General features: G+C 41.0%; 1 protein-coding gene across 1 annotated transcript in view; it reads left to right on the top strand.

Annotated features, from left to right (window-relative positions):
* Nucleotides 1-17,926, top strand: part of LOC122794082 (testis, prostate and placenta expressed) — a 694,197-nt gene that overhangs the window by 202,466 nt on the left and 473,805 nt on the right. The window contains exon 4 of the mRNA XM_044062223.1: nucleotides 13,343-13,404. Within this exon, the coding sequence (XP_043918158.1) occupies nucleotides 13,343-13,404 (62 nt within the window). The remainder of the gene's footprint in view (nucleotides 1-13,342; nucleotides 13,405-17,926) is intronic.

Genomic DNA, 17,926 nt, shown 5'->3' with positions numbered 1-17,926 from the left:
AGTGAAAAAAACAAGATATAGTAGTACAGGAAAAAAAGACAAAAGTGCCATTCATTGATCATTGAAATTGCTACACCCAGTGATTACAGTGTCTTACGTACAGAGAGTCTCAATATCATAAAATACCAGGATTTACAGACACAAAGTCGTCATAATATACCAAGATGATTTGCAATCAGAAGCAAGAGCTATGTGGCAGAATGATATCCAGACAGTTTCAATAGTAGAAGAAGCAACAGGTCTAATAAAAAACAATTTACAATTGTATCTAGTTATGCTACCAATACATGTAACTCAGTATAAATTACAGGAGTCAGTTATGGCACATTGTGGGTGCTGTGAAGAGCACTTTTAGCTAACATAAAAGAATGAAACAATACTAATTTCATGAACGTTAATCATACCCTGACTTATGAATGTGGTCTGTTCTCATCATGGTATTGGAAACCCAAAAGACTTTCAGAGATTAAACCGAGAACAACATACCAGTTCCTGTATTCTACCTTCTTCCTGCATCAAAAAGAAGAACATTTTCAAACAGCCTTTGCCCCTTGAGCAGGCTACAGATGAGCCTTAGCTGCAGATGGGTGACTCTTCTATTGCCATTTCTGGTTCTCAGACCATTCATCTTTTACACTGGCTCCCGCTGGTCTAGTCCCTTCAGTGACCATGGACTGAGGATTAGACACGTCTTTTGCCAAAGCAAGGGAGAACCACTCTAGTTTTTCTTGGAGGAAAGAACAGAGAATACTTCTCTGAATAGCTGTACTAGTATGCTTTTCCTCCCAGATGATTTGCCTATTAGAAATTTGTCTCTTTCTAAAATAATTCCTGTTGAAAAGAAGCAGAAAGTTAAGCATTTACCTTCTGCTGTTTCTGTTACTTTGGACAAATTAGTTTGGCTTAGTTCTGGTCTTAATTCAGTCTCTTGACTCTTCTATTTTTAGTATTATTTCTGAAGAGTCACAGTATATTGAACATGAAAATGATTATGACGTGAAAAATTCTGCCATCTCTCATCAGATAACTGATTCTGAAGAGAATGTTTTTTTATAGTCCCTTAAAATAAATTTCTTTTTCTGAAACCATACGTAGAATTAATTAGATGTTTGTTTCTGGGACATATAATGATATTCCATTGCCTTTAAAAATATTATGATTTATTTTAACTGAATTTCCTAAAACCATTCCTTTTCCTCCTATTCTTCCAGCACTGGAGGATGTGTTTATTACAGCCTGTAAGTTTAATAGCCAGCCTGCTACCTCTAAGAAACCATACAGATTGTATAAAGTTAATCAATCATACAATTTTTTTTTAATTTTTTTTAATATTGGCAAATATTGATGCAGCTAAACATATGGTAAATGCTAATCCAGCCCCCTTTGATAAGGAGGGGAAAGCCTTTGATAGATTTGGGGAAAAAGTGTATACTTCTGCCACACATATTTGTGCAGATCTTAATTGTCAGGTTCATGTGTTAAAGTTTTTGCCTGCATCATTTGAGAATAGGTGGAAAATTATAGTTACTTTTTCTTCTTCTGATGAAAAATCTTTAAAAACACTTATTACTTCTGTGTCTCAAATGACTAAACACTCTGAAGTGCACTTATGATTCAGCTGATGCGTCTTCCAGAGCAGCTGCTACTGGAACTATCATGAGTTGGTTTGCATGGTTATAAAATTTACCTGAGGGTGTAAAGCTGAAAATATAAATTCTAGTTTAGACAGGGAGGTTGTTTTTGCACCATTTCCTGCTAAGGTCCTGAAAAAGTATGATGAGAGAATTAAACTAATTCAAGGGGGTGACTCTAAATTTTTTAGCCTTCCTTCTCCAAGTGTGTTAAAGATTTCACACCTGCCTCAGCTCTTTTATTTTAAAATACAAAAAAAGCAGACATGGCAAACGTCTAGTAAGCAGACATGAAAAAAATGGCAGAGAGTCTCCAAAAAGAAGATGAGAGCCTCCAAAACATGGATAATCCAATAAATCCAAATGACTGTCTGCAAATAGTAAGCTCCTGTCCCACATTGACAAGCCTTTTAATCTCCCCTAAAGTCTGGCTCTCCCTTTCTGTATTTAGCAACAGATAATATCAGGCAAATGGGTTCTAATATTGATCCATCAGGTGTACAAATGGCAGTTGAAGTCCCCTCCTCTTTTTCAGGGGATTTTGTCTCATTCACCAAATCAAACTTCTTTTTCATTTCTAGTGAAGGTAAGAAGAAGAGAGAACCTGTGTCAACACAGACTATTTCCAAATGGTTGTCTAAGCTATTACCTTTTGTTATACTCACCATGACAAATCTATTCCAGGCATGGTCAAGCCCACTCTACCAGGGTCTTGGCTTCAGCTATGGCTTTTTGGGAAGGGTTGGATTCTAGAAGTATTCTAGAAGCTACTACTTGGTCCGCTGTACATACTTTTACAAAACACTCTAAGTCTGAGTCCTTCTCTAAGTCTAGATCGAGTTTTGCTAGGAGCATTCTCTAGGTGATCCTGGACCCTTCTCCTTCCTCCTCCCAAATATAGTTAGCAATGGTAATCTTCCTATATAGCTAAGGCTACTGCAGCAGTACTTACCATATATCATTCGGCAGTAGCCACTCCCTCTCACCATCTATCTTGTTTTTGGTGTGTTTTTTAGGGTTCCTATTAGAACCACGAATGCTTGAAATTTTGAATGGCATATGGTCAACACCATATGATCGAAATTTCAAGCGTTCAAAGGTTAAACATAATGGTGCCATTTGGTGCAGAATGGGAAAATTTCCCTTTTCTGCACTGAAGTGCGGTCACGGAGTTGGTATATTTAAGTAGGGGGGGTGTGGGGGGTGCAGGGTGGCTTGCCCCCCTGCCTGCACCATTAAGGTAAGTTTTTTTTGTTTGTTTTATTATATATTCAAACTTTTAAACTTCGATCATATGTTGTCCAACATATGGGATTCGAAGTTTAGAAAGTTCAATATATAACATAGACCCATTTTTTATGCCAGGGTGTAGACATTCATTTTTTGTTATACCTAGCTTTGTCCTTTCAGAACTAAGCCTCCCTCTCTCTGCCGGCAGGAAAACTCTGAAAGGCTTTGTGCCCAAACTTGTCTCTTAATCAGCTCATTTCAAGCTTCTTGACAGTTTGGGAATATGGAGGGTAACCCTAAAGCTTTGGAAGCATGCTGGCTGTTATATCCTGGGCAGAATATACCCCATACAGCTAAGGCTACTGCAGTAGTGATCATTTAAACATCTGCTGTTATGTAAATTCAAATTACACAACTGTACTTTCCAAAGGCTCATTCTACCAAAGCAGCTGCTTCAGCTATAGTCTTTTTAAGGAATGCAACTCTTGATGATGATTGTGTGCAGCAGCTATGTATTATTTTCTTAACAACTTTGCAGGACACTATAAGCTGATAGTACTGTCAAGGTCCATGATTTCCTTTGGAATTAACATTATAAGGCTATGCATTTATATATGCAAGTTATGTAATTGCCGTAATAACAGGTATGGAGGAGGTGCTCCATCATATGTAACATATTGTCCCGCCATTTCTGCCTCTGACATAGCAGGGTGTGAGCCGTAGTTTTCCAAATACTAGCACTCTGCATGATTTACCACAGTTGGGCTGAGTTATGGGATGGAAAGGTCTTTGGCAGTCAGGGAGACTGTTTTGTCTGCTAAATGGTTTTACCTCCTTCTGGCCTGATTCCTGCAATTACCAAGAAGGAACCTGTTCTTCTGGGTTCACTACTAAATATCGCAATACCACAGTCCCAAGACTCTGAATACTGACACCCAGAATCTCCAGATTGTGGAATCTCAAAAACTGTGAATGGAGATTGCCATACTGTGCGGAACGGGAACTCCATTCTCTCCAGAGTAGTGCGATCTCAGAGTTGATATATTTTAGTTTTTTAGGGTTTTTTTTTACTTCAAGATTCCTCAGTCTCGAGATTCTGCGTGTCAGGATTGTGGTATTTCGATATTTAGTATTGAACCCGTTCGTCTACATCTTTTATGCTAAGTACACAACCTTTATATCTCTGTAGAGGTCAGCATCAGAAGTTTTTTTCAAGTCTAAGTAAATGGCAGGTACCTGATATCTCTGTTTCTTTGCCTTATGCACTGACTCAAAAAAAATTTGTAATGCCCTAGAAGACACGTCACATGTAGCTGAATATAAATTTGCATTTGATAATCTAGTACATCACAGAAGTATGTTGAAAAAGATTACCAAACAAACAAGTAAGGTTGTTTGGTATGTAGTATGTAAGCTTTGAAACGGTGCCATTCTTCTGCATTGGGACTATATTAGCTTGTAATATGGGGTTAACCTTTAGCTAAAATCTGGTTTTAAAATTGGCTAAATAGCAGCTAATTATTTAACTATACATGTAATACTCAAAAAAAAAAAAAAAAGATTACCAGGATCAATGCAAGTTTTTATTTTTAGTTTGCTTACTATATTTCAAATTGCTTATGTAGTAATAGTTGAAAACTATAAAATAGTAACTAGGTGTAAGAATACCTGAAAATAGTATATCTAGTTCTGCAAACAGGTATTGTGTATATGTAAAAACAGAAATCATGGAACATTTCATTTATTTCATGGATATTAACAAGAAATTACTACTGTAATTAAATGAAGAAAAATCTGAATAATGTTTTGTTTTGGTTACATTTTACAGAACTGAATAAGGTTCTTATAGTGGGCACTAAGCTGGTTGATATAATTTATAATTTAGCAGCTTGTTTGATATCTTCATTAAATAAATAAATAGATGGATAAATAAATAGAAGCTTAATTATGTCAAAAGTCATATATCAATACTGGTAAGAAATATCTTTAGCACGTTCATTTTTTCTTACTATTTAATAACATCAAACATTTTAATTTTATATTTCAGCAGAAAACATGTTCTAGTTTTTTTCTGTATTACTGCTTGAAGTGATCCAAAACAAATGTAAAAATATAAATAATTGTATTACAGATGTTGTCCTTCTTTGGCACTACTGCTTTGCTGGTAAAAACATTCACTGTCTATTGGTTATGTGACAGCTGTGCCCTGGCTCAGCAATCAAGGAGCCTCAATCCTCACCACTAACACCAGGAAAGTTGTCTCCGAGAAGAGAAAAGGATAACTAATATACACAGTAAAGTACAATTTCCCTTAAGTTCACACAGAGATCACAGTCAGTCTGGGGCTGGTTGGTGCTTTGCTCACCAGGTCCCCAATAAGACTCCCCACTGGCATAGCTATAGGGTCCAGGTCTCAGCCTAAATGGGCAAGCTAAAACCTCCAGTACCTTCTCTGCCCAGCCAGTGCTTCATGTCTCTGCCCAGGTAGCTGACACACACACACACACACACACACACACACACACACACACACACACACACACACACACACACTTTGAGAAGAGGTTATACAACCACACAGACTTTCCTGGGAAAAGGCTGGCACAGGTTCTCCAGCTGTACCCCTATTACCCAGACCATACGGTAGTAATTCCTGCTACCACCCAGTTAATTATCATGCCAGAATTATATATCAAATTCTATTTGACTAGGCTGGCAGCCTTCGCCCATCTCTCCCCAATCATCACATCTCTTCCCCCTGGGGAACTCAAGCAAGTTTTTCAAGTGCCCCTTGAGAAACATCTCTTGAGAGTGTCAAGTCTATCTGGGTGTACCTCACCCCATTCACTGTCTTGAGAGCCCATCTGCACTGGCATTGCTAATTCCACTGCGGTGCTGCACTGACACATCATATGCTTGCAACCCCAGGCTCCATCTTAGCAACTTGGCATTTTGCTGACTGACTTTGTTTAACCATGTTAGAGGGTTGTGATCTGTCATCACAGTGAATTTTCTTCCATACAGATAAGGCTGAAGTTTTTGTAGTGCCCACACTATGGCTAGACATTCCTTTTCTAGTGCTGCATAGCATTCCTCCCTGGGTTGGAGCCTACAACTGAGATAAACTACTGTGTGCTCTTCTCCCTCTGCAGAATCTGGCTAAGTACAGCCCCCACCCCATAGTTTGAAGCATCCACCTGCACAACAAATTATTTGCTATAGTCTGGACTGGCTAACACAGGGGGTCCTCCCAAAGCTTCCTTAAGCTTCTGGAATGCCTGCTCACATGCTGGGGTCCACACTACCTTATTTGGCCTGTTCTTCCTTGTCAGGTCTGTGAGGGGAGCAGCTATGGTACTATAACTAGGAACAAACTTTATGTAGTATCCTGATGTCCCTAAGAATGCCCTCACCTGATTTTTTGTAACAGGTGCAGGTCATGCCCGAATAGCTTCCACTTTGGCAGGTTCTGGCCTTATCTTACCACTCCCCACTCTATGTCCTAGGTAGAAGACCTCTGCCATGCCTACCTGACATTTGCTCGGCTTAATGGTCAACCCTGCCCTCTGTAGTCTGCCCAGTACCTCCCTGACATGCTGATGGTGCTCTTGCCAGGAATGGCTGTAGATATCAATATCATTCATGTAAGCAAGGGCAAACCCTCCTGCTCCTGCTAAGATATGATCTACCAGCCTCTGGAAAGTCGCTGGGGCATTCTTTGTCCCAAAGGGCATCTTTGTGAACTCATACAAGCCAAAAGGAGTCACAAAGGCTGACTTCACTCTAGCACTGGGAGTCAAAGGCACCTGCCAGTAACCCTTGGTAAGATCAATGGTTGTAAGATACTTAGCCCCACCCAGCTGCTCTAGGGCTTCTTCTGTCCTAGGCATGAAGCAAGCATCTGCCTCTGTGTAACTATTTAATTTCCTGTAATCCACACAGAACCTAGTGCTGCCGTCCTTCTTTGGCACCAACACCACTGGTGAGGCCCAGGGACTGCTGGACTCTTGAATCACCCTAGTTCCAACATCTCCTGTACCTCCTCCCTCAGAGTCTGTTTGACTCTCTCAGGCACCCTATAATGGGCCTGCCTAATAGGCCTTTGGGGTCCTGTATCCACCTGGTGCTGCACCAGGTGGGTGCACCCTGGTTTCCCAGTGAACTTGGCCCCAAATTCTCGAACCTGGGTAGGAGATAGCTGCTGGGATACTGCTACCCCTTCCACCAAGGTGTCAGCCTGAGCCTCACTGAGAAGACCAGTCCCAAGATCTCTCTCAGAGTCCTCTTGCAATCCACTTCAAATGCTCAGCACAAGGGCCTCCCTATCATGGTAAGGTTTCATAATGTTAATATGGTACAATTTGTGCCTCTGCCATCTGCCTAGCACTTCCACCATGTAGTTAACATCACTTACCTTTCTTACCACCTTGTAGGGTCCCTCCCAAGCTGCTTGCAGCTTGTTGTGTCTGACAGAAATGAGAACCATTACCTGCTGCCCCACAGCATATTCTCTAGCGGGAGCATTCCTGTCATACCACACATTTTCTGTTGTTGGGCTTCTGCCAAGTTCTCCTGGGCCAAGCCCATAAGTTCCCTGAGCCTTGTCCTGAGGACGTATGCCACAACAGACTCTTTGTGAGATTCACACTCACATTCCCACTCATCTCAAATTAAATCTAGAGGTCCACTCACCCTATGCCCATACAGCAACTCAAAGGGTGAAAAACCCGTAGATTCCTGGGGAACCTCTCTGTAAGCAAATAACAGATGGGGCAAATATTTGTCCCACTCCCTCTTAAAATGATCTGCAAATGCCCGTAGCATGGACTTGATTGTAGAGTTTAACCTCTCAACAAGACCATTAGTCTGGGGATGGTAGGGGGTGGTCTTCATGTGCTTCACCCCACAGGACTTCCACAGACAAGCCAGCAGGTCTGACATGAAATTGGCACCTTGGTCAGTCAGTATTTCTTTTGGGAAACCTACCCTACTGAAAATCTCTAACAAAGCATTTGCCACCTACTCTGCCTCAATGGATGGCAAAGCCACTGCCTCAGGGTATTGTGTAGCATAATCTACCATCACTAGGATATACTTTTTCCCAGTGGAACTTGGGGTACTCAGAGGACCCACAATATCCATAGCTACCCTCTGAAATGTCTCCTCAATCACAGGACAAGGCATCAAAGGAGCTCTCACCTTGTCTCCTGCCTTGCCTACCTTTTGGCACTGTTCACAGGTCCTGCAGTACCCTGTTACATCTCTGGAAATTCCAGACCAATAGAAGTTCTGCATAATATATCTCTTTGTGAGTTTTATGCCCATATGACCTGCAAAGGGAATATCATGGGCTATGGCTAGAAGCATCAGACGGTAAGCTCTAGGCACTACCAACTGCTGTACTCTCTCACCTTCTAGCCCTCCCTCAGGGGTCCAGTCTCTGTATAGTAACCCTTTGTCCCAGTATACAGATTCTCCCTTCCCTTGAGAATCAGGTGCCTCCCTAGCTACCTGCCTCCGGCCTTGCAATGTAGGGTCTGAGAGGTGAGCCTGTCTCAACTCTCTTCTTGTAACCCTTCCCAGCTCCCCTTTCACAGGAAGTCTGACATCCTCTGACAGTGGTGCCTCACTGTCAGCCTGGGTACTACTACTCACCTCTACCTTTGCAGTCACTCTGTACAAGGGACCATCAGTACCTACAAGCAGCTGTGGCTCACATTCAGTCTCACTGCTACAGCATAGCTCACTCCCTGAAATAACCACCTCAGCAGTCCTGGCTGCAAGTATGCAGTCTGTCTGGGTCTCCCCCAGGCTACCAGACCCACATGCTTGTCTCCTAGCCTCACTGCATGTAACTGCATAAGTACATAGTACTGCCTCATCCAAATCCTTTCCTCTCAGGACATCTGCAGGATGGTAGTTCCATACCCCTGTTGTCTCAAGACAACCCACTGTTGGCATTTTGTCTTTCCCACTTACTGGCTCCGACACCTTTTCTTCTCCACCTTGCCTCATTGGACATCTGTATGCCACATGGCCCCACTGGTTGCATTCAAAACATTTAACCCTAGCACCTGGACATGTACCTGGACTAGTGGCTTCCCCTGCTACTGGCGGATTCTTTTAGGGCAGTCTGTGCTGCCCACCATGGGTTCCTTTAGACCCATGAACTGTACTGGGAGTCCCTTTCCTGTGCAGGGCTGCCCTGCTTGCTAGGTATAGGTCTCCCTTCTTCCCCAACTCCTCTGAAGTAGCACACTGTTTATCAGCTAACCAGAGCCTTATGTCCTCAAGCAAAATGCTAAGGGCTTGTTCCCTTACCAAAAGGTCTGCCAGCCCTTCAAAAGTGGTGACCTGACATCCACTCACCCAACTATGAAAATAAGTGCTCAGTTCAACAACATATTCACATACATTTTCATCTGCCTTGCGTCTATGCTCACAAAACGTTTTCCTATACATTTCAGGTGTTCATAGGTTCATAGGTTCATAGTAGGCTATCTGCCCTAGGGCATTTATAAGCCTAGCCAGAGTGTGTTTGGCTTTCCCCACCCATTTTAAATTAATTTTGCTATGCCCTTTTTCTTAAAACATTCTAATAAATGTCGTTCGACAGCAGTATAATCAAAACAGTCAGTGTCATGCATTTTTTTCTAAAAAAGTTACAGCATTACCATAGAGTAAGGGGGTCAGGAACTGTACCCAGTGCCTTTGGTCAACTTCATACTGTTTACATACCCGCTCAAACATATGAATGAAGCTATCAAAATTATTCCCCTCCTTAAACTGTGGAATAAATTTACTGACCTTTTGTGCTTCTGGGGTCCAGTTACTCCCTTCCCCATTACCTCCATGACTTTGGCGAAGAGTCAGCATTTCCCTCTCATGCCTCCTCTTGCTGTTCGTTTTTCCTCAGCTTGCAGACTCCTCATTTTCTCAGCTGCTTCTAGTTCCATATGCCTGGCCTCCAACTCAAGTCTCTTTAGCACCAGCTGGATTTTGAAGTCCACTGCAGAAAGGTTGAGCTGTCCATTTTCTGAGAATATTGTATCTCCACTGTCAGTCTGATTGTCCTCCAGGCTGCGTTTTTCTAATGAAGCTGTAACCAAGGCTGCAATCAAGTCTGCCTTAGTCAGGTTTCCATGCACCAGCCCCCTAGCCTGGCACATCTCCACCTGCTGGCTCCTTGTCAGCTTTCCATACTCCTCTGCTGACATGCTGCTTGCTCACCCTGACTAACACTAAGCTAACAAAAAAAATAAAACAATTGTGATCTGAACTCTGAGTATACACTGCTTAGCTGTTTTAGAGTACAAAACAGTTTTAGAGATCACTGTACATAAGTTACAGGAATTCGCTCTACCCACACCACTACAAGCCAATTAGTGTGTGAAGTAGATACCACCACTGCAAACCACATGTGACAGCCGTGCCCTGGCCCAGCAATCAAGTAGCCTCAATCCTCAACACTAACACCAGGGAGGTCGTCTCCGAGAAGAGGAAAGGATAACTAATACACACAGTAAAGTACAATTTCCCTTACGTGCACACAGAGATCACAGCAAGTCTGGGGCTGGTTGCTCCTTTGCTCACCAGGTCACCAGAAAAACTCCCCACTGGCAAAACTATGGGGTCCAGGTCTCAGCCTAACAGAGCAAGCTAAAACCTCCAGTACCCTCTCTGTCCAACCAGAGCTTCATGTCTCTGCCCAGGTAGCTGATGCATACACACACACGCACACGTGCACACACACACACACACACACACACACACACACACACACACACACACACACACACACACACACACACACACACACACACACACACACTTTGAGAAGAGGTTATACAACCACGCAGACTTTCCTAGGAAAAGGCTGGCACAGGTTTTCCAGCTGTGCTCCTATTACCCAGACCATACAGTAGTAATTCCTGCCACCACCCAGTTAATTATCAGCTACTAAAAGGCCCTTAAAAGGGTGTCCGATTATTACTGTGCAATATTATAATCCAATGGTAGTATGCCTAATCAGTCTCAAGGCTTATTGGAAGGGCTTATTACAATAAACTCTATAAATATATAATGTACTCTAAAGCATACTTTATCTCTACATAAACCAGCCACAGGTAGAAGGTTTTAAACATATGTAATAATAAATAATTAAAACACAAGACAAAACTACTATACCACAGAGATATATAAGAGTTCAGAGATCACACAGAAACTTAAAATAATACAGTAGTACAGGTCTGATTTCAAAGAAAAATACCTAATTAATCTTTACTAGCTTTAACTATTCCTACAAGAAATCACAGTACTAAAACTTACATGTGAGCTTAGGCAGAATGCTGAGTTAGATATCCAAGATCAAAATGCCCCAAGTCTCTTGTGAGAAATAGTATTTAAACATTACTAACAAACATGTCTGCTGGGTCCCTCCCAAATTACAGCATGTTGACACTTAGGTTTTCCCAGGCAAACAAACTGCATTATTTAGCAATCTAACACCTGCTCAGAAACTTACAATAATACAAGGCATTTCACATATACACTCTAGCAGAAACCAGAGCAATAAAGCACCTTCCACATGTAAATTCTGGTCATAAACTTTAGCCTTAAAACAATGGGCATGAAACCTTCATCCAGACTCACTGGAGCCGAATTCTAACATGAAAGGGTCACAACATGCTTCACTGGGCCAGTACAGTGCAATGTTGCCACATATTTTGCAGTTCCACATTTTATAGTATTCTTTTACACTCAAGAAAGCATGTCTGTATTTTACATTTATTTACAAATGCCAGAATTATATATCAAATTCTATTTGACTAAGCTGGAAGCCTTCATCCATCTCTCCCCAATCGTCACAGGTTAATTGAACAGGCATTAATTATATTATCTGAATATAGAAGTCCCATCAATTTTTCTTATATTTATTTAGGTGTGTCTTAAATGTAACTTTAACGGATTAGCGCTTTCGGCTATCAAAGCCTTCTTCAGATCCACAGTCAAAAGCTTGTTTACATGTTTTTTGTCATTGGCTGTTATATGCTTTATATTAGATTGAGATGTGGCTTTTGACTGTGGATCTGAAGAAGGCTTTGATAGCTGGTTGTTGTTTTGTCTTGTTGAGATACAGCTCTGAATAAATCGTTGAGATATGTTTTCATCTCTTAGTTATTGTTGTGATTTTGCTGAGCAAGCTTAAATGGAACATTCTTCTGCCTTTTTGTTAAATGTAACTTTTTCATGGTCAGAAGTGAAATAGGTAAACCAGTGTCAAATGGAGAGCATAAACATGCAACATGCCTAAAAATATATATACACGTATTTTTTTCAGAACTTGATATAATACAGTTAGAATATATTATTGGTTGTAAAATCAATTGTATTAAACTGGGCTGAGAAAGATAATCAAGAAATGCATGTCCAATATCAATAATTACTGTATTGTTCTTTAATTAGTACCTCAGATATATCAGACAAAAATACTTAATGGTCATTTTTTTTCTAGGCTATGGGAATGATAATTACAAATTAATTGTACTTTTTACTCTGGTGATATAAGAAATAGACTGGGCGGCTGCAGTGGTGCAGCGGTTAGCGTTGCCGCCTCACACCAATAGGTTCTCAGGTTCGATCCTCGGCTGGTGTGCCTTCTGTGCGGAGTCTGCATGTCCTCACTGTGGTCATGTGGGTTTCCTCCAGGTGATCCAGTTTCCTCTCACATCCCAAAGACATGCTGTAGGTGGATTGGACACTCTAAATTGGCCCTAGGTGTGAGTGTGTGCATGTGTGTGCCTTCTGTGGAAGGTTGTCAACTTGACACCATAAATATTCCACTGCCAATCATGAGCAGACAGGTGATCCGCTGTGGCGACCCCTAACCAGGAAAAGCTGAAAGAAGAAGAAGAAGATATAAGAACTAGACTAATTAAATCAGTTCCATAAACAACACATATGGTTCTCTCTAAAGATAAGATAGCCACTGCCACCCCTTCCTGAGTCCATCAACTTGTGAGCACCGTAAAAGCATGAAAACTTGTGTGTAACCTATGAAGCACTTTTCATTAATTAGACATGTTCAATTATATTCTATCAATAACATCATAGCATCTTTAGTCAATTTATTCTGAAATTGGCAGCACTAATCAATAAGATATTAACATTCCAAAATTTACATCTTTATTGTCACTTTTCTCATGGGTGGAGTGATTTATTGGGTGGATCAGTCAGTCACTGATAAGGTTTCAATTGTCACCTCAATGAGAGCAATAACATTTTTGAGTGCTAATGAATGGGATATTGATAAATTTTATTTTAAGAGTGGAGAACAGACGTGTGTAGAGTTTTACTTCCAAAAGTAACAAGAAAAGCCTCGTGCCTTTCCAAGATTTGCTTTATGACATCTATTTTTAGTGCTGTACAGGGAGATGTTTAATTCTGCAGCAGCTAAATAGGCTGTTTTTTTTTCTGTACAGAACTGCGTGTCATAAATGGTGGTGTGAAATATGCCATGCCTGGACCCCCACGATCATGGAGGGTAAGTCTATAATTGTATAATATTCATCATTCGTGCATCTTTTGAGAATTATTGTCAAATTTGGTTTTATATATTATTTTGAATAATAGCTTGCTAAACTATAAACATTAAGAAGGAAAGCTCAATGACTTTTTGATACAGTACAGGAAAAAAAGAGGGTTTACAGGTATCAATATATGTTCCATGCATGGTTTCACATGAATCTGTCCTATATGAATAAAAAAAAAGTTTTACCATATATTTAATGTATAATTCTACCTAGATTACTCTTAGATATAGTCTCTGTACAACTCAAACTATGATACAGATCTGCACAATAATGATTATGTTTGCTACTGAAACAACATAATTATGGGGGTGTCACTGCTATCAAAAAAGGGACTCACAAGTATCAGCTATGTAATATGAATAGATTTATTAATGACGCTTCTAGTTTTTGCTGTGCTAACACAAGAATCTATACAACACCTAGGTACTTTACTTCTGCCTCTGAATATGTGGATTTATATTGCAACATGCCTGACTTGTGACTCATTTTACAAAGGAGGAACTATCAGAAAACTGAGTAATAGAATTTACAAAATATTTAAAAAAACATAAAAAAATCCAAATTGTTTTCTACAGACATTCTGCAAACTGGTACAATTTAAAAAAGTACTGTTTTGCAGTAGTGGGTCATGTGACTGTTACTGTGAGTGGAGGAAGCACAAATGATGAGCTGTCCACTATTACATATAAATGACAGGCTTTATTAGATGCTTATAGAAACTCAGGTTTAAGTTAGTTACATAGTATGAGCACTGCAGAAACTTCAGCCTGTAACCAGAATGAATTTATTCCATACAGATAAGTCTGAAGTTTCTGCAGTGCCCATACTATGGCTAGATGGCTAGCCATTCTTTTTCTACAGCTGGATAAGATTCCTCCCTCGGTTGGAGTCTACAGCTGAGATATACAACTGGGTGCTCGTCTGACTCTGACAAAACTTGGCTGAGTATAGCCCCCACTCCATGGTTTGAAGCATCCACCTGCACAACAAATCTTTGCTGTAGTCTGGTTTGGTTAACACAGGGGGTCTTCCTTAAGCTCCGTTAAGCTTATGGAATGCCTGTACACAGGCTGGGGTCCACACTACCTTATCTGACCTGTTTTTCTTGTCAGGTCTGTGATGGGACCAGCTATTATACTATAATTGGAAATGAACTTTCTATAGTATTCCGCTGTCCCCAAGAATGTCCTCACCTGCTTTTTGGTAACAAGGGCAAGCCATGCCTGAATATCTTCCACTTTGGCAGGTTCTGACCTAATCTTACCACTCCCCACTCTATGTCCCAGGTAGGGAACCTTTGCCATACCAACCTGACACTTACTGGGCTTAATGGTCAAACCTACCCATTGCAGTCTGCCCAGGACCTCCCTGACATCCTAGACTTCATCATGTTAACATGGCACAATTTGTGCCCCTGCTTCCCGCCTAGCAGGTTTACCATAGGTTCATAGGTGCTTACTAGGCTAATGACTACAAGGGCCATTTTAAGCCTAGCCATGCATCACAAATCTCTGACAAGTTCTGACACCTTTGATAAGTGTAAACACGTATAAGAGAATTTAAGTACCTTTATCTGCACTTTTTTTTTTAAAATACAGTATGTGTTTGAATTATTATGTGTTGAAAGGAATCTGCTCTTCAAGGCATAGTTTCTATCTTCAGTTCTTAGTATTGGCCTTAGACTGCCCCCTCCAGCCTGCCTCTGGGCCCACTGTGTTCTGCTTATTCTGGTGCAGTGAGATCATATTAATTTTAATTTCACTCCTTCATGTGTTTTCATAAAAGGAAACAGACATCATTCAAAGCTTTCTCAGCAATATTTCTGTTAAAAAAAAAAAAAAATTTGTGAATATCTGTTTTTTTTTTTGAGTGTTGTTACCTTCTTTTTTCTTTTTTGTCATCAATTTAAACTAGCCAGTTTTCTATTTTCGCTTGAAATCTTAACTTGTTCTTCCTTTTTTTTTTAAATAAAAAAAAATCTCGCCCTAAAAAAAAAAATTGAGAGGGTTTATGCTTGTGTACTGCTGTGGCAGAATTTACTGCTGCATCATCTTAAAAATATACTCAGCTGTATTACTACTGCTTGGTGTAACTCATTCTAAGCCTTTGGTTTAAACTTACAATCTTGATTGTTTTGCACTGAGACTGTTTAGGGTCTGGTAGAGGTTTAAGGTCTGGGTTGCTTACATCCTTCTAGGTTGGGAACTGCTGATCTGCCCCTCATTGTCTGTTATTTTCTAAGTGTGTATATCTAGTGCATTTAAGCGCTGGGGCTTTCAGGCCGGATTATTTTACATTAAGAGGGTTAGTGGATGCTTCTCTTCTGAGAGGAGGAAGGACTCTGCCCTTCTGAGCTAGGAATTTCTGGTTAAAGGCTTATAGTGCATGCATATGTGAACTGCTTCTTACGGTTAGTGCGCCTTGTTGCTAAGGCATATATGCTGGATTCAGCACTGCTTGATCTAGCTTTGTTTGTGTAACGAGTACTAATCCAGACATTCTCTAAAGTAACAGGACTTATTTGTACTGCTTGGTCATTAGGACTGTTTGAAATTAGCAATGTCATTCTAAGCAGTTTAGTTCGTTTAGGCACTTGGACTTCAGGTTTTGATTTTACATTAAGAAGGTCTAAGGCATGTTCTGTGGTGGAAGGTAGCTTTCATCCCTTTCCTGTTAAGAACTTCTCTGCTAGCCTCTTGGGTAAGGAGTATTAGTTGGCCTTGAGCATGGGCTTCTTGCCGGATATTTTTTGTTAAAGAAGGTTTAAATGATACCTGGTCTGTGGGAAATTTCTTTGGAAGGCTTGTTTCTGAGCTACCAGGAATTATTTCTGGTTGTTTCCTAGGCCTGGATATTTTATTGACTGTCTCTTACTGAAAATGGTACACCCTTGTTGCTCTATGCATTGCTAGATGTTTGAACTGAATCTGCTTCTTGAAGAATGCTTGTGTTTGTCGTGTTGTTATTTTCGCGGCTTCTCAGCACACTTGTCTGTCACTAGTGATATCTGCATTGCTTACTGTACTAGAAAGCATTACACTTCAAAGAAAGTTACTGTTTGTTTTTTGCATTTAGTTAATCAATTCTAAAGGCATTTAGTACCTGGCACTTGCTTGTCAAAGCAATTGTATAAGTCCTCACTAGCCAATCTAGCACTACCCTCACTCCCCACTGGCCCTTAGAGACAGTCCTAAGGAATTCCACATATTATCAATTTCACAGTCAGTCAAAGCTCTCCTCTCGACTCCAGCTAGTGATCTGGGATCTGTGAGGCACAAGACTGACTCAGGAGGAGCAGGCAACCCTCTCAAACTCCACATACTACACAAACAACAGACTCCACACCCCTGAATCAAACACTGGATGCTGAGCTCAACACTATCCAGGCAAAACCATGCTACCAGACAGGAGGAGAAGGCACACACAACCACACACAAACCAGCCTCACATGCACACCCAAAACTCAACACAACACATAAACACACAAGACTGCAAGAGCAACTCAAAGAAGAAAAACAGCAGAACGGCAACAATCCAACCAGAAAACCACTCCAAAGCACCTCACAAAGCCACAAGCACACTCTAAACCACAAAACAGCAATTAATAACATCCCGCAGCCCATAAGGCAGCATACAACCCTTACATACTCACAATATCAAACTCCATAGTCAGACACACTGGCATCACTCACCAGGTCATTGTCCAGGGTCCACAGTGGCTGAACATAGAGAGCTAGACATCTAAAGGACCTTCAAGCACTCTGGCTCTGCCACGGCATTTCACCCAGGCACACAGTCATTGTCCCCTGAGCAGTGAGCATCTCATGACATACACCTCAGTATGGACTACAAGAAAAGAGACATAGAAGAACAATTGAACATGATGCTGAGCGGTAACCAAAGGCTTAATGTCAGGTGTCTTTCCTTCACAAACATGATGCCACAATATAGATCCAAGATGATCCAACAATAACAATTGGCTTAATATCTGGTGTGTCTTTCAAGGGGATCCAGCTTCTGTCTGCCTAGGAGCCCATGGCAATCTGCCCTGGGAAAGGCGGCTTGCACCTGTACCTGGATTCGGATATTGGCTTGCACTCTTGCCACAGAAGTCTGCCTTTTGCTGGCAAATCAGGCCCCTAAAAGTAAAATAGAATGCAAAAGGCTAAAAAAACTGAGGTAATCCTGCTCAAAAGCTCAAGTCTAAAGAAAAATAGGTCCTGCTTTCAGGCCCTTCTCGCCCGGTCTACATCGTGCCTTGTGCACATGGTTGAAACCCTGGTTCAAGGCTCATGAGAGCTTTCCACACATCATGGTTGGTGGCTCCTTATCATGCGTTCCAACCAAGCCATAACCACACACCACAAAGTTCCTGTCATTAAACATATAAAGGATACTCAAGGCAGGCGGTTCAAATTGTAGGAAGCCTTCAGCCCACCTCTCCAGGCACTAACCATGAGCAAAACTGCTCTA

The sequence above is a fragment of the Protopterus annectens genome, chromosome 1.part0, assembly GCF_019279795.1.
Source record: "Protopterus annectens isolate FY-2018-M chromosome 1.part0, PAN1.0, whole genome shotgun sequence".
In the NCBI taxonomy this organism is placed as follows: domain Eukaryota; kingdom Metazoa; phylum Chordata; order Ceratodontiformes; family Protopteridae; genus Protopterus; species Protopterus annectens.
This window is presented reverse-complemented; position numbering and strand designations above follow the sequence as displayed.